The following is a 22,506-nucleotide window of genomic DNA, read 5'->3' as shown; positions in this document are numbered from 1 at the left end:
AATTCTGTTCTTTTCCTGATGTAGATAAAATTTTTTTAACTAGGCTGGTTTTGGAGGATTTAATGAAGCCTTACTTGAGTTCCCCTGGAACATTTCCTGATGGGAATTCTGAGAATTTTGATCTCCTGTAAATTGAAGTGTTTGCACACAATAAAGAAAAACTAGTTTACTGCTGCTTTTCAGTGTATTCAGAATAGGGAGGTCAGAGCTTGCTAAAAAAGAATACTGTCAATTTCAGCAGCTTTTGTAACAACAGGGCAACTCTTATTCGATATCTTTCTGTGTTATAGTAGTTTGACTTCTCTGGCTTCAACAAATTCCGCAACATCATATAGAAGAGTGGAGAAAACTCCCTTCCACAACTTTCAGTGTGGTATTTTTATATTTGTCACATTGTTTTTATGACCTTTACAAGCAAAAATGTAAAACTTTTTATTAGGCTGACTAATGGGATAAAAAGAAAATTTTAGACTTCTTGTGAAACTAATTAATGTTTTTCTCAGCAGATTTTAGGTGACTGTTCACATCATGAGCAGAATTCTGTCTAAAAATAAGCTGTGTCCACTTCTTTATGGGTTCATTGAGAGCAGAAATTTCCACGCCAGTCTCCCTTAATGTGATCACAATGGGCAGTCGTAATTTGTCCATTTATATAAAAGGAATGAATTAGCAAATTAGCCACCATAAACTGTTAGTATATCCACTTTTGCTGACATGTTTATTGTAATTCACAATATGCATGATGTTGATTTTTCAAAAAAGTTCAATTTTTTTTTGAGTATGAATTATGAATTCATGAATCACAAAGCAAGACTAATAAAACTTTAAAGTTGGAAACACTACATGGCACTCATTTACGTCATCCTCAGTTTGATTAAAAGCCTAAAACCTTCTATTAATTTTACAGCTAAAACAGCAAGACAGATGATTTTTCATGCATTTATGTAATGAGTGAAAGACAGCTAATGATTCATGTCAGGCAATGTCTAGAGGAAACCTAAAAATAGACAAATATGTAAATTTCAGTGCACCACTCAGAACATTACACAGCACAGAATATCATAAACACAACCTTGTCTAAAGACTTAAAGTTTTTTTAATGTTTTGTTTTAATGGTATGTATTTCAAAAGAAAGGAACTTCTCTCCAAAAAAATGCAGCTAGGAATTAAAGATGGCCTCTAATGAACAGACAAAGGAACTTAAAAAGGAGAAGCTTTTACAGCCATAAAAGTAGAGTTCGAAATATCACCCCTCTTACAAAATATTTCCTGAAAATAAGCTTGTGGAGCACAAAATAAATTCTGGAAACTCTAGAACTATGAAAGCAAGTCCAGTAGTCGGCACTTTCAAAAATAAATAAAACCATCAGGCAACAACTGTATGCTAATTGCATTTAAAAAATAAGCGACCACCTACATAGAAATAAAATAAAGCTCATTACTGGAGCTAAAGCAGATAGCTGAGATTCAGACTTTGTTAACCCAACCCCTTAGGCTTGCTTGAAAGAGCTTACAAAGTCACTGCCATTTTCTTAGTGATGGAACAGAAGCATAAAATGTGCACCAGCATCTCAATGCCCCTAACTCAAGTGGGCTGTAGTAGTTGATGTGCATTTCTTGGCATAGCTGTGCCCTCACTTGCAGAGGATCTGACCAGATTTTTCTTGCTGAATGAGCGCAGCTAAGACAGGGAGAAAAAAGGTCACCAAGAGCAGGTTGTGTGCAAGAGGGTGCTAGTTTTGCATGATACTAAGAAATTCCACAAATCATTACATTTTTTCTGGCAATAAAATTTTGCTAAAACAAATTAAATGGTTAAATTAATAAATCAGCTTTATGAAAGTAAAACCCTGAAACCTCAAAGTCGAGGAAGTTAAATATTTTCTGAATTTCAGACAAGACAATAAATTTTGGAGTTTTTCAACAATAGTGAGAGGCCTGTGAGTCTGTCTCTTGAAGAAGCTTACACATCCTATTCCCTCTAGAGGAAGTATTGAAAAGCATTTGCAACAGTGCCCCTCTCTCCCCCCATCAGCCATCATCAGGTTATAGATCTTCAGAAACAAAAGCTGCCCAGATCTTCTCTCACTCTCTCAAATGCTATTCTGGGGGGGTGGGGGGATGGACAACAAAAAATGAAACTAAAAAAAAAGGTACCCAAACCAAAAAACAACCAAACCCAAGGATTCTGAAAGCTCCTTGCCTGTTCTGCTGCTGATATAGTTGGATTTGCTGTAGAAAGAATTGCACAGGAATTGAACTGCATATATTCTTAGGGTCAAGGCCTGACCACAACTAACTTTAAAAATGTCACAATAGTTATTTTTTTTCCTTGATCTTTAACCCTTTGTCCCCAAATCTTTCCAGAGTTAGTATTTGGCTCCACTTAAGTTTATAATTCAGCTGTGGAGCTTTAACTTAATCTGACAGTTCTGTAAATCCTTGCTAGACTCTTGATTCTGATTTTAGCTCCTGTTTTTTGTTAGTCTCTTTAATTCAGCTATGAAAGTTAGAGCTTTATGCCTCTAACATAAAATTAGGTTCAGACCTTCATAAAAATTATTATTTATGCAGCTGCTATTGCTGCTTAAAAGTGGCTCACTGAATTCTTCCTCAAGGATAGGGTGGTCTTGGCCTAATTCTCTGGACAGAATCCTGAGTAGGAAGGCAACAGTTACAAGAAGGGATGTTCACTGGGAGAAAGCCAGTAGAAAACTCTTCAGCATTTAATCAGAACAATTTTATTTTGATAGTTGATCAATAGAAACACAACTAAAAAATCCTGCTCAAAGTCAGAACAGCTGAGCCAACAAAAACAAATACACAATTTCCAACATGAAGGACAGATAAGAAACAAGAAAATGTAGAACAGCATGAATAAAATCCTCCATTGTATGAGATTTGGCAAAACATAAGGCCTTTAATAATAATTCTTAGGAACTGCTGTAAGAGTTTCATACAAACCTGCTTCATTGTCCCTCGAAAAATTAATTTGAATTTAAAACAAAAAACAAAAACCAAACCCACACATCTGGCTTAATCGTTGGCTATTTTTATTCCCACCCCAAATCACAGCTTGGCTGGAAAGAAGACAGCTGCTTGGGCACTAGTGTGTTTCAGTTTGAAGTACATCTAATCTTCATTGAGTTATTTGAGCCTCCTGTGCCAAGTGCAGAAAGGCATGCTTTTGTGGGGAGAGGTTTTTTTTTCCTTTTAATGTTAATGTGTAATTTTGGCCAACAAAGTAGTGCTTAGGAGACAATAGCAATTTTCAAAATGCGTTAGACTTGAAAGGCAGTAAATACACCAAATGCTTTTGTATAAATCCTCATCCAGTTCGTTGCTTCTCCAGGAACCACTGCTATTGGAAATCAATCTCAAATATTTTATTGGTCAATTGATTCTGAAAGCTCCTTAGTGTCTTCTCATCTGAGTAGCTTTAACATTTTTTACTCCTCTGTAGTTTTTCCATTAGTAACTCTTACACATATGATGAATTTGGCATGAGTGCCTTAATTACATGTGATGTTTTGGGCATGTCAGTTTTATGTGTGAACTATCACTACATGTTATCCTACCGAGTGAAATGTTTGCTAGGGAACATGGGCTGGGGTGAATCCACGTTCTGCTGAACTTGGTGACCAAATCTGCAGATGCTTCAGGGGCTCCAGAAAATATTCATCTACAGGTTTTGCTGGTAAAACAATCATACCCAAGAAAGAAAAAATTAAAAATCAGCCCAGAAAACAGCAATTCCCAATACATCAATTACAGCTTGGTCCTTCTACCTTAGTTAGACTGAGTATTCCAGTCCCACTGACATATGAGAGATCATGGAGGAGGTTAGGGACTCTCTGCATCAGCACCATGGCACATTCTGTCTCCTAGTAAACCTGGCGCTGTTACCAAAGGCTGTGGTGTGGTATCTTGCTGAATCTCGTGGTTAATTATGTTTGATACAAGTCTAAAAGCAGAGGGCAGACTATAAGAGAAGATCAAGAACAGAATTAATCTTTTGTCTCTATTTTATGTGCTACTGAATCTCAGAAGAGCATTCAATGAAAAAGCTGGTCAAACTAGAACAGCTGAGGTAGGGTGGATGAGACAGCAGTATTGCTTGGCAGCACTTTCTCTGCCCATCCTGTGCACGCTGGGAACATCTGTCAAAGGCGGCTATACCCCAGGGAGCAATTTTCAGTTACAGTTTTACATTCCCCATTGTACTCCCTTCTGGGTTGTGAACTAGTCTCTTATCAATACCTAGCCTTCTATCTCAAAATCAGCATTTAAAATATAATTTCCAATGCTGCATGATTCACAGGGTTCGTGATCTTAAGCCTTTCCAGTCTGGTTTTCATGCTACTGTTACTTTGCAGTATAAGTATAAGATAGAGTCCATTTTTCTTGATGAAGCTGATAGTGGCAAGAATCAGAAAGCACTACCTCTATCCTGCCTGTAACATATATGATTTGCAAAGTATCTCTTTTTTTTTAGACCAAGATAGCTCTTGTGAACGTTGTTCCAGGTGTATCTTTGTTTAACTATATCTGATTGGGATTTAGCACACAAATGAACTTTGTAGTTAGCTGAAAATAAAAATCTTTCACTTGACTGAAACTGTAGTGCAGCAGTTGTTCCAACATATCAAGATGTTATTAAAGAGACATATGGACTCAGAGAGGAATTTCAGAAGGATTATACTGAGTAAGTACACAGCAGTTACCAAAATAAAAGATGGCATTCAGATCATATTAACTAGAAACCAATATTCCCAAAGATGTCATGTAAGTAATTAGTATATACTAGGTTGCCACAAATACGTGTCTGTGTGTGTGTGCGTGCTGTGTCCAAGAGAGCAAATGTCAAACATACAGTCACGATCCCTTCCCGTCAAGCGCGTGGTAAAACTACTCTCGTTCTATTTTGGAGGATGAGCATGTTCCTACATACAAGATGCACAGTCAGCAAATGCAGTGATGGAGGCAGACGTGTCAATGGCATTAAGATAATACAGAGTATTAACATGGCACCAGGCAATGTTGCTGCACTTAGATGTCTAACAGTGTCTCCATTCCAAATCCTTTTTGGGAAGGTTTAGAACCCATTTACTGCACAGTAAGATGAAACTTGTCATTGAATGAATTACAATCAGACGTTATAAGATAAAATCACACTCCACTGATAATCATAGCTCATGCTAACAGGATGCATCACCTCTGCATGTATTCTGGCATTTAATTTTGTTAGTTTTCCAAGTGTGTGTGTATGTATATATGTGTGTGTGTGCATGTATACTGATTAGCATAATTTTAGCTATGGAAGAGATTTTGAAAACATATTAAAAATACAGATCTGGAAAGACTTGCTGAGGAGTTGCTGCTTTATACACAGAAATTTCCATCCAAACGAAAATCTTCTTGCTTTATTGTTAGAAATACTACCAATATCCTTGCTGCTTACCTTACACGCTGTTGGTAATCATTCTCATGCTCTCATTATCAGAGCTTTTTTATTATTATGTAGAAAAATGTCTTCAAAGGTTTAAAAAGAAAACAAAAACCCCAAAGCAGAGATTCATTCTTTTTCATTGTTGTTGTTTAAAAGGAAACATTTACTTCCTATTGGTAGTCAGTAGATAAAAATGCCTGAGTGCCATTTTTCATGCATACAGTTTGAATACTGTAGGTCTTTCAATGAAAGTTATGTCCCAGTTTTATTTGCAGATCTCGGCAGAAGTATGGGAAAGATATTGAAGTAATAAAAAAGGAAAGGAAAGAAATTAATCAGAAGTTTAGAACGTCGTTTATACTCTGCTAGGTTTCTTTTTTCCTTTTCTTTGTTTACAAGAATATCATGTACAATATTCATTGACAGAAAAATTATGAAATGTACTGTATGTTTTTGGGAAGATTCCATGACTTTGTTGTCATACTCAACTTAAAAAGAAGGAAAAAAAACCTTAATATACTTGTTCTGCTCCTACACTGATTAGTGCTTCCATGAATCCAGCTGAACTAAAGCTCAATGCAAATACATTAATGAAAGGACGGGTATGTGCTGTGGCGTACTCCATTTTTATGACAGGATAACGAACAGGAACTCACGGAATTAAGCTGAGGACTATATTTAGTAAGGCAGTTGGTACTAAAGCCATGGCATTATTTTCTTTAAAAATCTCTAAGGTTATCTTGGAGATCCTTGAAGGTATTTACCTACTGTTGTTTGGTTTTTGGAGTCCTATGTTTACAGGACAGGTTATCTGCTGTCCGTTACAAATGGGTTACAGGGTATTTCATTTTCATAGGCAGTAACAGTGAATGTTTTGAGATTAAACTTCTCTGTAATTCTCCCTCCTGTTCTTAACTGTTTCCTTATCCCTTGCTTTCCCTTTCTCAGATGCATCCATTTAACTGTCCTCCCTCCAGGTCCTGTCTTTTCATCTCTGCCCATCGTGCCCAGACCCCATCTTTTTCCTCTCTTCAGCACTTGATTTGCTTGATCTGCAGCACTCTGTTCCACTTTTCCTAGTTGTCAGAAAACAGAAATCTTCTCTAGTGATAATATTACCATTATATGTCCCTTCTGAGTTTCCTGAAAAGATCTGGCAGTTTGCATTGGCTGTTGTTCATCTGCTGTGTTCAAATCTGGCAGAGTCCTCTAACGGAATTAGTAGCCTCTAAGAATTTGGTTTTGGCCTGAATTAGCAGGGGTAACGTACAGAGGATCTCTTCTGAGAGATCTGTAATTTGATGCAGACTTCTGGACGTGAACTTGTGCTTAGCATCACAAAAACATGCACAGGGACAAATCCTGCTGTGCCTTTTATGGCTGCCAGTGTTATGACACTAGCAAAACACCTCTCGTTTTCATTGTAGGTATCGGAGAAGGGGAGGTTTGTGTGCTGTGAGAGAGAGGGCACAGGAACCTAATATTCCACTTGGAAGCAGGGTTAGGACATTTTTGGGGTATCTTGATGTACAGTCGCCTCTTCCTGCAGTCACAATCATTTCTCCTACTGAGGCGATGAGTTACAGACTGGGGATGCTGTACTTCCAACACAGTGCAGTTACAACCTTGAGACTGTTGGAAGTTTAAAGTGGGAATAAGATTGGAGTTGGTCAATAATACGTCAATGACATTTACTCTTGGTCTTACCTATTTATTTTTGCTTAGTACAACTGAGAGAATGATCTCCTTAATTATTCCTTACAGATTTTAATTGCTTTTTTACATGGTCAATGGATTGTATTTAATCCTTTGTAATAGTTTTGCATAAAAATGCAGATGCTCTACTTTGTAGAAGCACAGCTAGGATTCAACAGCTAGGTGTTGGGATAACTCAAAACCAAACTTTGCTTTGTTATTTGTTCATTCACTTAGGGGAGTGTGTTGTCAGGTTGTACAGCTCACAGACGGCATCATTTTTGTTGAAACCTTCAAAACAAGACGCCCTTGCACAAGGATACATAAGAAACATAGCTAGAAGGACAGTTTTCCTGCATAACATAATGTATTCCTAATTGTTTTACTTGGCCTGCAGATGCTCCTCCAATATTATCATTAATTACAACAGTAATAATCCTACTTGAGGAGAGTATAAAACTTCTAATGTTTAGCAAGTTCCTTCCAATTTCTTGAATGCCTCAGTTTAATCTTCCATTCCTACAGGACACACTAAACAAAAGAATATCCAGCACCCAAAGAGAATAAGCATTGAAGAGCCCTGCACACATTGCAAGGTCCCTACCCTATAATGAAATAGCTCATTGCTCCACCTGGTCTTACTTTTATGACAGTAAGGGAATGGAAGAGAGAGCCACTGTAACAAAGTATCATCTTTATTTCAATTTCAGTTTTCCTTGTCAATAGATTTTGTAAATCAAAGTTTACACCGAAAGGTATTTTTAGTATATTAAAAAAAAAAATTATAATCAGAGAGTTTTCTTTCAATGGTTTCTTCAGAAATATATTCTGATAATAGGAACTGCTCATTACAATAAAAAACAGAACAGGCATTCATTTAGTGTGGCATGGGAAGTACTGCCAGTTCTAAATGCCCTTCATAGTTTCTTTAAAATTTTTACGTTCTTTAGGCCTCAACAAAAACCAAAGCTCCTCTTCCAGGTTTGGTAGCAAACAGACTATTATTCTCCAATGCTAACCTTTGGATGTTGGTTTGGTAATAAGCTTCTTTGACATTTTTTAGAAAAGTATTCAGTTTGTCAGTAGGCACCATTGACACAGTGCAGCCACCCCATCCAGCTCCAGTCAGACGTGACCCGATGGCCCCAAATTGCCTAAAACAAAATAACAGGGGGGAAAAAAAATCATGTAAAATGAACCGAAAAGGGGTAATTTGTCATATATAAAATTCCTATAGAAAACTACTGAATACTTTACTCAAAACACATCTATATAATCTGATTTTTCTGAAGCTCAGTTGCAGTTACTCAATTTGCAGTTACTGTCTTGGACCAAAAAATGCTGAAGCTTTAAAATTCAATATAGTCACTCCTGTCAATTCCGAAAGTCACCCACTTCTAGAATGCTTCAGCATCAGCTGTTTCAAGGATCACGGCACAGCTGAGATGAAGAAAGCAGGGGAAGAAGGGAATTGTGTTAGCAACATTCATAAGACATCAGAAGTGAAAACAGGAATACATGACAAAAATAACAAAAAAGGGTTCATAAACTAATTGCACAGGATGTAGGCATGCAAGCCATTTTCTAATGTGGCAAAGACAAATAGCTCTATTCTTCCAGGACAGATCTAAAACATGCTGAAGATTCACAGGCTTCTGCAGGACTGCTGAGCATGCCAGTCAAGAAAAGGAGGGTTCAGAAACCCTTAAAAAGTCATCCAGAGTCATTGCATTCGGACATCTGCTTATGCTGAATGGACAGGGTTGGGTATCTCTCTTTAGAGGGACCTCAGGAACTTAACAGATTTACAGCAGTAGAGGTAAAGTAAGAATTTAGTCCCAAAAGAAAAAAATGCTCTTAATAAGGAGGGTGAATAGAAAGAACAATGACAAATAACTGACATCCAAAATATAAACCATTCCCAGCCTCAAGATACTGGCCTACTAGAAATGTCCTACAGCAAATCCCATGCCATTACTCTGCGGGATTCAGATGCCATCTCATTAGAATGTAGTAGAATTATTTTCATTAGTTTACCTTACCTGTGTTCCTGATCTTTACTTAGATTCAGAAAAAGTAGGAAAATACCATGTAATAAATTTCTTTGGGGCTTTTCTAACCTAGTCAGAAAAGGATGATTTAGAAAACTCTTTGAAATCTTATTCTCATGAGAGGTCTAATCTGATTTGCAATCAAATACTTTTGATATTTTTCCCATACGCACGCACAGAGGGATTTACCAGTTTAGAATGTGTTTGAGGAAAAGACGGCATCATCTGAATAACATATTGGAAAATGACAGCTCATTCTGAGTCGGCTGCGGTAATTTTTCATATGTGCATTTTATGTTAAATGAATCTGGTGTACTGCTGGGTGAGTAGAGGTTTAGGTCATATTTCAAGCAAGTACTTACATATGTGTTCGATTCTAAACATGCTTATGTTTCTTGAACAGAAACACTTTCTTCAGTGTGTCTGTGTGGTGCCACCCTTCATATTGACTCGATTTGGTGTTCATTCCTTATTTCCTGTTGGGTGTTTTATTTTACTTTTTTAAAATTATTATTATTATTAATTTATTTATTCCTCCTGTAAGCCACTCATTCTCTGATGCAATTTTAGTTTTTTCTGGTTCATGGAACAACCTCCTAAAATGAGCAGGATCCAATCCAGTCTCAACTGCAATCAATAGGGAAATTTCCATCGACTTCGTAAGGCCCAATCCACTTTCAAAGTCTGCTAAATCAACTGTCTGTACTCAATTGGTCTGTTACCTCAGTCAGAACTTTGTATTTCAGATGGTGTCTGGTTTTTATTTTGGTAGGCAACTGAAATCCCTTCAGAATTGCTCTGAACCTTTTACTGATTTCAAAATTCTCTGTGGTCATGCTCATGCCTCATTTTTACTGAGTCATTTTAAAATACTTAGTTGAAATAAAGCATAATGTAGACAGAAATATGCCTGTCTCAGAGCTGAAGTCACTGTGTTTCAAAATACTGTGGCTAACAGTTTCAAATGTGGTGATATGATTAGGCACTTCAGCCTTAATGCTGAGGAACTTGGCGTTTTGGTGGGCAGTGCTGCAACACCTGAAAACTAGGCACCCGATACTACAAGAATTCAGAAGCGAGGACCTAATTCCGCATCTACTGGAGATGTGGTGCATGGGAGGTATCTGGGTCAAACATGTGAAAGTTAACTTTGGCAGAGGTCTGAAACTGTCTTTTTCAACTCTTAATCAGTTGAGTCCTAAGCTAGACTCCTCTGGTAAAGTGGGATTCACAGCCAGACACTCTTGTCTTGTGCACTGGCACCTGAATCATGCATTTATGAAGAGGATTACGAGCAGACAGTAAGTGCTTGTGGACAGAGCACTCACCCACACAGTGGGTGACATGGATTTAACGTGTAGGCAAGTACCCTATGCATCGCCTGGCCTATGCTAGAGCTGAGGACAAGTAACAGAGGGAGAGACGGAGCACACAAGAAAGATGTATCTGTAGTCCAGCACTGGGGACACTCAGCTCCCAATCCCGGGTTCTGGCCATTGCTTCTTGAAGAGTTTATGTATCTTGTTGCAGTATTCACTGGATAAAATGAGACTTACCTTATGAGGAAGCGGGGGGTGGGGTGGGGTGTAAATGAGAGTAAAAACAGGAGTACTGCGGCAAAGGGAAGAATAAAAAAAATGGAAGTCCCATAGTTTGGTATATGGAAGCAATAGGTAAGACATTGCGGTACCTCATTTTAAAAATAATTGTGCTGTAAGAGGCGAAAAAATCAGAGCAATATTGTTAATTTCAAACACTCAAAATTATGAACCAGCTATTCAGAAAGCATGGACTTAACATGAGATTGAAATATATAAATGGGGGGGTGGGTATTATTCTGTTTTGTAGCTTAGCGTGCATTTGAATAGCATCTTTAAGCCTTTCTGGCTCTGAAAGACCTGCAAACTTCTTGTAGGGTGGTTTTTTTGTTTGTTTTGCTGAATTTTCAAATTGTGCCGTGACTCCAGGCTTTGAAACTCTAAGGAAATCATCAGTGATAAGAGTCTTGCTAAAATGCAGAGTTGTCTCAGCCACCATAATGCAGCTGGATGTCATGTAAAAACTGTATCTTTTAAAAGCGATCAGAGAGGATTCAGCTATCTTCAACTGTAAGGGGCATGGCTGGTAACACAAGAATGATCAGGATTTATACCCCTAAAAGATGGAGAGTAAGGGAATGAAAGTAAGTCGTCTGCAACACTCAAGGATTCTGAGAGATTTTCAAAAGTACCTAACGAATTCAGGAGCTCAGATCCAATATTTTATTCCTTAATTGTTTAGTAAATCTTCTGTGTTACTTACTTTGAAAGACTAAAAGGTAAAACATCTATTAACAGCATGAGATAGGTGGTACAAGTCTTCTGTCTTTGCAAAAAGAGAAAAAACAACTGGCCAACTAGTGGTTACAGTTTTCAGCACTACAAACCACAGCAAGTATGGATCCCTCTGTTTCTTGGCAGAGGTTGTACAGTAAAACATAAAGATCTAGGCAAAACAGAAAACATCTGGATATGCAGATTATTCTTCACAGTTTAAACCTTGTAAGGAGAGAGCAGCAGTAGACTCGGGCAATTCCATGGAATGTACTTTTGGAAACGCTTTTTAAAGTCACAGGGCAGCTGTATATCATTGTAAGTAAAGAATGTAATTTATGTAGTTCCTGACCATTTCTATAATCACATCAGCCAAGTTTTCCTAGAGTGACTAGTGATTTTATGTCCCTTAGGTTTTTAATGTACAACCTGAGAAAAGTTAAGACTTTTTTCCAATAGTTTCCAAAAATTAGATGCTGTCTTAAGCTGTATTCATCTAGAATAGCTATATGCTTTTAGAAATCCAATCACAGAATCGGAAAAACATGAAAGAATATCCAATGTCTAAAGAAGAAAGATATATTTCTTAGGAAATACTCTTGATGGGACAAGACTGTAAGGAATAACAAACAAATAATTTACTTGCTTCTGTGCAATGAATGTAATAAACCACATCCCCCCCACCCCCGATTAAATAAGTTCAATATACCAATTAGAAATTGTTTCACGCGAATGACACTCCGCTGTGGTGCTTAGCTATGCTCATCGTATTAGCTGTGGGCTCTTCTGCTGGTAAGTTTGAAATTTGATGTAACATAGGCATTCACATCACTTTTTTTTCCTTCACTATTTATATTTTGGTCCCTGGAACTGAAATGCTGTGATTAATTTTAATTTAATTTAGTAAAACCCTAACTGTGTACTCCTTTCCTTTGGGTTCTGTGGCTGTGTCTGTGCTACCGCCTGCAAGTCAGTGTCACGATACCCAAGCTAGCTCAGAAAGCAGCAGCTGTCTAGCTGTGAAAGCAGAGAGCTCGGCGTAAATGAGAAACAGAGAATTTCCATCCCCATGCTGAGTATCATGCTGCAATAGACTGTTGCTAGCATCCATGCTAGCTTATTTAAATGTAGCACAGGTAACTCCATGTTGTAGTGCAGATCTTACTAGTTTATACCTACTTGTTTTCCCCTGCTTGAAACAGGACAGTTCTCTCCCAGCATTTCTGAGAACAGGCCCTATTGGTATGATTCAAGCTGGAGACCTGAAGTGAAGACACTTAAAATGGCTCTTTTGCCAAGTTCAGTCATCAGATACTATTGACTGAGGCATCAAGAGTGGGCAGTTACTGTACCTAAAAATAATGCAGATGTTAAGTTTTAAGGCTTTTCCTGTGTCAGCGGTGTCACAGAGACCTTGCACTGGATCAAGACTTTGCAGACAATTGCAAGACAATTTTTGACACTTCAGCATAGTTTTTGTCTTCAGCAGACTCTGGAGACAGTTCTCCCTTCTCACACACAGACCAGCAGTTCCCTTTGAGTAGCTGGGACAACCGTGGTGGAATTGCCTCACTAACTGAGTGACTGTCATAGCTTATTCCACTATGTGGTCATTACGTGATACAATAAACTGAGCATAGCCTGTGAGTTACGTACTGGATTGGCTCCCAAGAGAAGGAACAAAAACTGTATTGCTAAATTACTATCAGACTGTCCAATGGCTATCGGGGCTTCTCTGTGTTTTATCACAAAATAGCATGTGTATCCCATATGCAAAATAATCTGTGAATGTCCAAAAGTCTTCTGTTCAGTTTTTAAGTTTGTAGTTTACCAGACTAACCTAAATAATCATCTGTATCATACTCTATAAATTTACAAACTTGGTAAATGGGTATTACAACTTACAAAATCCTCACAAGTATAGAAATAAGAAAGCATATGGCAAACTTGCATGTTTGTAAAATTCCTATTTTCATTATAAGCTAGACTAACTTCTTACTTTAAAAAAAAAAAACCACAACAAAACTAAACCAAAAAAAAGCCACTTGCTGGTAAAGAAATATTATTGTAACCTTCATTTTTAGGTGATAAGGTGTTCATTTTTTTTAGCTTCAAATTGAAACAGTTTCTGTTTTCTTCAAGGCTGAAATATATATAGAGAGGATGGGATACTTTTTATAGAGTATTTGCTTCTAAAAGACAGTGAAATAACATTTCTTGACCCCAGGGCTGCAAACACTTATGGCACCTACATTCCCCTTCTGGCAGGGCAGTAACACTCTGGTTTAGGGCAGACTTTCCCAAAGGAGAAATAGGAACCATAACAGATGAGCAGAAGTATGAAGGTGGCATCACCGGGAGCCATGATGAAGTGAATGAGGGAAGCAGCTGGGAGAAGGTGGCTGGGGCAGAGGCAGCTGTTTCGTCCCCCACACCACTGTTAAAATGATCACCAACCACTGAATTCCTTCTATAGGCATTGAATTTAGATCACAGCTAGTGTAAGATGTCTGTCCCATGATTAAATGTACCAGAAAAACAAAAATTCAGAGGTACTGAAATGGGTACATCCTTTCATACCAGTCCTGTGAAATGGATGAAATACTATGTAGAATGTGAGTACTATGTATTTGCTTTTACTTTCTGTATTAACCCCTGGCTGTACGAGATCTCATCACCCACTGTAGCAGAGTTATGAAAATAAAAGCCTGCTACACGCAACAACCTGTGATTTCCAGCTCAGTTCATGCCATTTCTCAAACTCTGTTTATTCTGGCTAGAAGATATGAAAGTGAGGAGGAATAGAGGGAGAAGCGAAGGGACAAAATGACACGCAGGGAGTGTGTTCTGGAGTTGAGAGGGCTTGTCTTATTGCAGCCAAACTGAGTTAGGGAGCCCAGCTAAAAGAATGAGGCTGGGGCAGCCATGGAGACTGAATAATGCAGAGGAAACTGAGACATACAATGCAGAGAGCAGAAGCAGCGTGTTAGCTGTTACAACAGTTAACACGCTCATGTTTAAATGGTGAAATACTGTCCAACCTATCTGATACCCTAGACAACATATTTTTTGAGTTGAAACAATGCAATAGCGTTTCACAATGTACCACTACGATTCCAGCACAACCTAAGAATGAAGAACAGCTTGCTTATGCCTTGGAATTCCCATGGCAGCAGTTCTGAAATGGTTAAGAAATATAAATAAAGTATCAAAGTTCAAATAGAATAACTAAGATGATGTTTTAAGAAAACCAGTTATGACTTCTTCTACAACTTAAAAAAAGAATAGCCAACAGTCTAACGTAACACTTGTGATGATGAGTCAGTCCAAAAGCAAAGTCTGTAATAAAGCCATAAACTGCATCTTTCATCTGAAAGTATTACACAGATGTCAGTAGGGAAACAATTGACCATGTAATGTCCCTGCAGGAGATTAATTTTGTAATAAGAGACAAGAATACTTTCATTTTAAAAATGCAATAGCCAACTATGTCATATTTCTCATCAATTCAAACAATATTCTCAACAGGCGATTACTCTTCCTTGTGGTCAAAACTTACAGGCAGATGTCTACCAGCCGATCCAGTTCAGGACAGCTGCATTCGTACATTTCCCTGCAGCTGATGTAGCTCTGGTTCATTAATTCTCCCAGCAGCTGGATTGCATTGGCAGGTGCTTCGTTGCATATCTTCTTAAATTCCAGCACTCTGGCAGCTTCACTGTACACATGCTTTGCACGCTGGTATAACTTAAAGGTGGAAACTAAACAAAATGAAAATATTAAGTACTACAGTTATCCATTAACATTCACTACAAAAGGAAATACAAAAGCATAGTAGAATTATATCTTTTTGGTAATTAATATTTTATATTAGAAATCTCTAGGCTAGAAGTCTTCTGCAAAAGCTCACCTACATCTTCTTTAGAAGCTCTAATAAAATAGCATTTAGAGTGGATCAAAATACAATGTACACATTTTTTTCATGTTGATAACTTCATGCACATGCTTTAGTTCTTTGCTGTGTCACTGAACAGACCCAGTCTCTCCTTTTACTTTGCAGAGGCAAGCCCCAAGTTCAAGAGTTAGCAGAAATGTGCACAAGGGCATTAATCTACAGCTTTCAGGTTTTCAAATACCAGCAAAACTGAGTCATGAGAAGACCAGAAAGGTATCCAGTGCCCTGCAGGCAGCCGTCGGCTGGCACCTGCTGGCCCAGGGCATTGTGTGTGACTGCTCCAGGCCAAATCCGCATCAGTTACCTAACTGTGTAGATGGACCTTTTCTTGAAAAAAAGAAACCAACCACCAAAGCAGAAAAATCCACCAACTGCCCACCCCCACCCCCGAAACTCAGATTAACAAAAAAGCTATAATCCACATCTCCTGGTGCATAGGTAAGGAAGTCTTCTCAAATATTTTTGCAATGATGCAGGCTCACCCTGGCTGTCAATAATACTAGATTAAGGGTTAGGTGAAGAGCACAGGTCTTTTCAGTTTGGTTTTCAGGTTTATTTTTGGTGCGTGTTACCAGCCAGAGTGTCAGTGCTGCCTGTGTGGATGTGAAAAGATGTCAAGCTCAGACAGGTACTGCTTAGTATAGTCCTACTAAGAGCAAAGGCTAGTGCAAGGATTTTGGCTAAAATTTTTCTATAGTGCCATGAAAAAGCAGTTCCTCTGGTAAGGGTGGGGGGTGCCCAAACCTGCGTGGCCATTGGGGTAGAGACCTTGACCAAGCCTGAACAGTGGGGCATAAAAAGGAAGGATGGCTGTGCTTAAAGGCTCCTCAAGCTACTTCTATTTACAGGAGGGTTTGGTTTGCAGCTAATACCCAAGAATTGATCTTTCTTTCCCAAGCTCATGTTGTAGTTCACTATTTTTTTCTCTCCCAATATAGTTCTGTTTGCTTTAATACCACGGCTACTGCCGAGGAAGTAATGTTCACCTGAGGCATGCATGGCATGATTTAATTTATGATTAAATTGGTTTACATGAGCTGTTTGGGTGGTAAACAGTAGCTAAGCGGACTTTATTCTCTATGTGGAGCACCTACTGTAGTATGTTTCCTTATTTCATCACACTCAATCACACTCTTGCTAGAGCACCTCAGAACATCCCTTATTTTCTTTCTACATGTAAATTCTCCTTTAGAGCAAGGTCCCTCGCTTCATTTCAGCTTCCAGTCTCTCTTGCTTTCTACAAAAGGCTGATGAAACACTCAAATAGAGGTAAAAGAAGAGAGACAAGCCCTGTATTCAAAACAGAACACGCTATCTGACCCAGACACATTGAGTTCCCACTTGGCTGCTCCGTGAAGACAGCCAAGTTCTGGAACTACTTCTGATGATTTCAGCAATCTACATTTGCAAGTATATGTAGAAATCTTCCTTGAAAGGCTGGAAATAAAACTGCGTCCTGTATTAAGTCTCTTGTATGTATACTCCAGGTTGCAACCCTTACAGACTAAAACTTCAGCAGCATCTGTATAATCCCTTTCTTTTTCTCCAGAGTAAGTGTAAATCACAACTGTAAATGCTGCAAATATAGTGCTGAGAGACACACAAGTAGTCTAAAATGATAGAGGAACATTGAACATAGCGGTGTTCTGCTACTGGTGATATTGCTTCTTGTGGTATTTTGTAATTCAATACAGCCTGCTACTGAGAAACCTTGTGTTGCTGTCTTTTGAACAGGCCTTCTGAGTGCATTTCAGCTAGGACAGAAATGAGAAAATGGAGTGCCCCCAGAAACATCATCTTGAGAGCGTCACACAGGAAGGGCGTATTTGGTTTCCCATTTAGAGGCGTATTTTACCCCACTGGGGTTTGCTGCTGCTGGAGTTACTTGCACTGTGTTTTGCAGAGCGATGCCTCAGTGGTTTTGAATGTTGAAGAAAAGCAGCTTGGCCTATTTTTAGGGATGGTTTCTCTTTAAATATTCTTTTCTTATAAGGCATTGTTTTAGAGCAGGGAGATTTCTAAATGTGCATTCGTTTAGGGAGTATCTAAAGTTGCGTGAGACATTGCCATAGCTCACGCTCTCTTGTAAATCACCATTGAACAGTAGTAACCCAAAGAATGAACTGAAAACATGTCTGGTTTCAATTGTAAGGCAACAGACTTGCCAAAGGCTGTGATTGATTCGGAGACCACCCTTTGGTAGAGCAATGCTCTACTGGCCTGATTACCTTAAAAATTTCTGGGGTTGTGTTGTGCTCGTCATGTTATGAATTGGCAACCAGAATGGGCTGCTGGCTGCCGGCCAAAAGATCTGAGCTGTGTCCTTGACAGCATTTGCTCCCAGAAGAGTCACTTAATGCAGGGGAGAATTTGCTACCTTGACACTGGCTTTCTGTTGGTGCAAAAGCAATCCTTTCAGGCAGTTCTTAAGTGAGAAGGAGCGGCTCTATGTCATTTTTCAGATGCCTTTGTGGCCACTTACCAAATTAGTATTGGTTAAAGGCTGGTATCATTACGTTAGCTATTGGTGGGTTATGGGCAGCATTTTATTTCAGAAATTTACATTTGTGTTTTTAAAAAAATCTTTTATAGCTTTCTTTTCCTCTCTGGCAGGTACTGTTTAGGTAAAATTATCTTCAGGACAGCAAACACCTCTGTGCTCTGTAAATCCTATTCTAAAACAATGAAATGATTCACATATTTTCATCTTTCAACACCAAATGCCTCTGGTAATACAGAAACCCTCTTGTATCTCTTCTGTTTGGATGGGTAATCCAACTAACCATTGCTATATAATAAAAGATAGCACAGCACACACGATATTTCCAAAAATTACATCTATACTGGAATCTCCTTGCTACATCACAGCCTGCATATTAGCTCTACATAAACAAAATCTGAATTAATAGGACATGCCAAAGAGCTATGGAGTCTGTGATTTTAGAAGAGTGCAGGAACTGATCAGAATCTGGATGCTCCATGCGGCCACATTTTTTACAATTAAAAAGGACTGATTTCCTAAGTTATACTCTGTCATGGTTAAAAGAAACAAAAAACAAAGTGCACATGACTGACTCGTTTATATCTCAGCTAGGGCTGGAGTGCTCTGAAGCCCTCAAAATAAACCTTCCAGTGTTGTACAGGACTGGGTTATATGGTTTTGCTCTCTGTGGTGCTCAAAGGAGAGCAAAAAAGCAGGGTTTAGGGAACTAATGCCAGATTCTTAAAAGCATGTGTATCCTTAAATCTGTTATAGTGTATGGAAATTAGGTTTTTAATCTGACTGAAAATGTAAATATACTTTCCTAATCCAGTAGACTAAAGGCCTAGTTTCTTCCGCTTAAATTTATTTCCAAATTAGGGGTACAGGTACCCCCAGCTCCATCTGAGCATCCTAAGATCAATTGCCCTGGGCATGTCTGAAGTAATGTTTCTTCTAAAGCTGGATCTGCACAAAATCCAGTTCAGGTGCTCTGCTTGTTTACAATGATGTAGTGCCCTTCAGTCTGATGGAGATCTGTGTTGGCTGAGGATCTAGCCTCTGACAAGAATCTTGCTCTCAGAAACTGTTTGTTGAAAATCACCACGCATTTCCTCTCTGCCACGTTCTGCGTAGCTCACTGCCATGCCAGAATTAACTGTTTGATTTTTGACCTAGACACACTTGACAAAAGAGTCTCTTTTGTCCTTGAAAAAAGTGTATGAAGATTGTAATTTATTTTGTATGGTATCAGCTGCACACAGAAAAAGTTTCTTGCAGACTCAAGTGAGGGTAACTGATACCTGTTATGGATGGAAACACAGATCAGAAGAAATCAAAATAAACCTGAAAAGTCAAAATGAGGCCAAAGAAAACTTTAAGAAGGACAAGGAATCGTATACCCAGATGTGCTCTTAGTGACATTTTGTCACAAAGTTTTTAACGCATTTCACCTGTATTCAGCTAATCCACCTTCCAGGTCATAGTCTCACTAACTGGGTTTCTGAAGTTTCAAAGATGACACAGTGAATCTTCTACAAAGAATCTCCTCCACTGTTAACTGCTTTATGTTACCAGTCCTTATCTATTTTTCAGAGAATGTCAGCAACTCCTGCTGGCCCTCTGTGGATTCTTTGCTTCCTAGCTTTGCTCCTCTGCAGAGGATTTCTGTAATATCATCCGTGAACAGGTCGATTCAATTCACTTGCAAATCACCAAATGCCTTTGAAAGAAATGGTGACATTTTCCAGTGCACTAATAGCTCATGCTGCAGCAAGAAAATTCCAGGTTGTTAAGAGAAGCAGACTAACATTAATGAAAGTTTGTCCAAAATCCATATAAAATCTCTTAAAAACAAACAAAAATCCTGGGCTATTAGTCCAAAACAACTGTGGGTTAATTAAACTTAACAGAAAAGTTTACTGTGGATTTTCAATTGTATGGTCATATTTTTAATTTTACCCTTACAAAACTATGTAAACCTGTCTACTCCATTTACAGGGATTTCTTTTTCTGTATAATTAAACGTTGTGGCTTCTCAGCAACTCAAATTATTTCTTACACCTTCAACTTCAGGAGATTCCTTTCTTTAGAGGCTTCCTGTACAATTCTAGCTGACCTTTAGCTAAAGACCAACCTCTCTAGGCTATGTATTTTTTTCTAGTTGCTTTGCCAGCTTCTTAAGATATGTTTCACTGTAGATTAATGAGCTACACATGGCTGAGGGAAAACTACCGACACAAAATCATGTAGGGGACAGTTTCTACCACCATTACTCATGTGGAATAGTACCCTTCTCTGTTAGGCATCCTGCTGATTGAACATGATGAGGGTGAAGGTTTCTGGCTTATAATGTATATAAGAAAATGCTGCCAGATGGCTCTAATTTGAGCCAGATTGTGAACCCCCTACTCAAAGTGGGGAACAGTTACTCTACAGAGACTGCTCAAGTAACTGTTTGCAATCTGGCTTTCTGAAAATAAACCAGGGGACGAGTCATTGCTGGATTAAGTGATCCATTTAGCAGACACCTGCTTAGAGATCATGATAACTACGGGTTTAAAGTGATTTCTCCTCCAGAGGAATTCTAGCTTTAACAAGGCTTTTTCAACCGACCTAGACCGTTCAGTGCCTGTGCCTAACCTGTGGCATGCCCCAAAAGCCTGCATCCTCCAGACAGCTCTGTGGGATCTGCCTGGAGAGGCTGCCTCTCTGGGGCTCGTCCCAAGTAAGTCATGTTTTTGTGGAAGGGGATGGTATATTCCCAAATTTCTCCATGATGTGGATCAGGCTGAGGCTGGAATAGACACCTGGACCCTCAAGCTGGGAAGTGCTCTTAGGTCTACCAGTCTCAAGGTAACTTCTGTTTATGTAAGACAAGGGGACTCTACTAATGCACAAGACAACGTTTTATGTATCCCAGAGCAGCCTGACAGAACATCTGAGAGTCCATCTTCACATACGCCTCTTTGTGCAAATAAAGTTGAAACTATTCTTGCACCGAGATCACCATTAATGCAAATTACTTGGCAGTGGGAATGAAAGGCTATTCAAGCACCACTTACTGAAGCTACAGCACAGATTTAGAATTCTCTTTGCACAGATTTAGAATGAATAGGAAGGCAGTTAAACAGCCAAATCCATGCAACAAATGGGTGCCTGCTCCTCCAATGGCGATTTCACTCCCAGGTTTAAATGTCTCAATTAGATTACAGTTTTACACATGAAAAAGAAAAATAGGTTTAAAAATACCTCATTTAAGAAGGAAAAAAAACATTTCATGGTTAAAGGAATACACTGTTTTACAGAAGAATATCCTTTTGTGGTGGAGCTTATAAATACTTGATGTCCCACAATCACCACACATTAAATGTTCTGTGAAGCACTCAAGTCCAAGCCAAAATTATGGCATAGTGCACCTTAGAAAGTAATAAATACTATTTTTTCTAGAGGTGTTCAGAAGCCACAAGTGTAATCCATGGCTAAACATTTGCAAGGGGAATTTAAACTCAGGATTTTGAGTTGGCCAAGGAACAAGTGCAAGAAGTTGAGAGAGTGTTCATGTACCATCTGTACCTCTCCAAAGCTGGGGAACAAAGTGGTCTGTACAGATGGGAACTGCAGAAATCCTTGAGTACCTGCCTATAAATAGGATGCAAAGTTGCTGTGTGCTTCCAGCCCTGGCCTGGGACTCACCCAAAGCCTGTCCATACCGTTTTTCTTTGGGATGTGGAGTTTTTATCTGATCAGCCTTATAAAATTTTATGTAAGTGTATAGTACTACCACTGGAGGAGTACAGGAGAAGAAGCTAGACTTAAGACTAAAATAATATTTATATAGCACCTTCAGATCTTTAAACATGAGATACAATGCCAGTACAAAACATTATTTGTAACTATCACTGGGCTTTGAATAATACTAAAAATTCAAACTACTGATAATTTGTATTCAGCCACAGAGGAAACTCAGAATCCAGTAAATTATCTAAACAGTAACTCTCATGCAAATTATTCACTCAACATTATACTATTTTACCAGAAAAGTTGATAACGCAGGGACAAAAGAAGACAGACACCCTAAATGTTATAGTTCCTTCATGTTGTTCAACAACATTCTGAAATTCTCTGCAGATATTATTTATTTGCTGGTATGTTTTCTCTCACATGAAGAAGTCAGGAATTGTCATTAAAATATAGCGGGAAAGTAGGGTAGAAATAAGAAAAATATTTTTGTCAAACAGCCTCTGGTTTCCAAAGCCAACATAAAATGTAATTTGTTTAGTGTGTAACAAAAACAAACAGTGGATTTAGATTCCATCTTTCTGTGTCTGTCTTATTTCTTCTTTGCATATAGTTTTACAGAAATCTGTTATTTAATTTTATATTGTACATGCAAAGAGGCTTTCAGCATAACCCATTTTAATTGGCCTTATCAAATGAAATCATGGTCATACAAGTTTAAGAGATTCTGTTCAGCAAACATCTGCAAATGCTATTCAGAGCCACAATATAAAATTTCCTTTGAGTTTCTTCTATAGCTTTCATGTTTAACTTTTTTTAACCAG

At 38.4% G+C, this 22,506-nt stretch overlaps 1 protein-coding gene across 4 annotated transcripts in view; it reads right to left on the bottom strand.

Annotated features, from left to right (window-relative positions):
- Window positions 1–7,818: 7,818 nt before the first annotated feature.
- The window catches only part of GALK2 (galactokinase 2), a 49,606-nt gene continuing 34,918 nt past the window's right edge, over window positions 7,819–22,506 (bottom strand). For all 4 annotated transcript variants that reach the window (XM_075100422.1, XM_075100425.1, XM_075100426.1 and 1 more), the window contains 2 exons: window positions 15,067–15,268; window positions 7,819–8,298 (listed from right to left, as the gene is read on the bottom strand). In XM_075100422.1, coding sequence (XP_074956523.1) covers window positions 8,091–8,298; window positions 15,067–15,268 — 410 coding nt within the window. In that variant the 3' untranslated portion in view covers window positions 7,819–8,090. The remainder of the gene's footprint in view (window positions 8,299–15,066; window positions 15,269–22,506) is intronic.

Source organism: Phalacrocorax aristotelis, chromosome 7 (genome assembly GCF_949628215.1).
Source record: "Phalacrocorax aristotelis chromosome 7, bGulAri2.1, whole genome shotgun sequence".
Taxonomy (NCBI): domain Eukaryota; kingdom Metazoa; phylum Chordata; class Aves; order Suliformes; family Phalacrocoracidae; genus Phalacrocorax; species Phalacrocorax aristotelis.
This window is presented reverse-complemented; position numbering and strand designations above follow the sequence as displayed.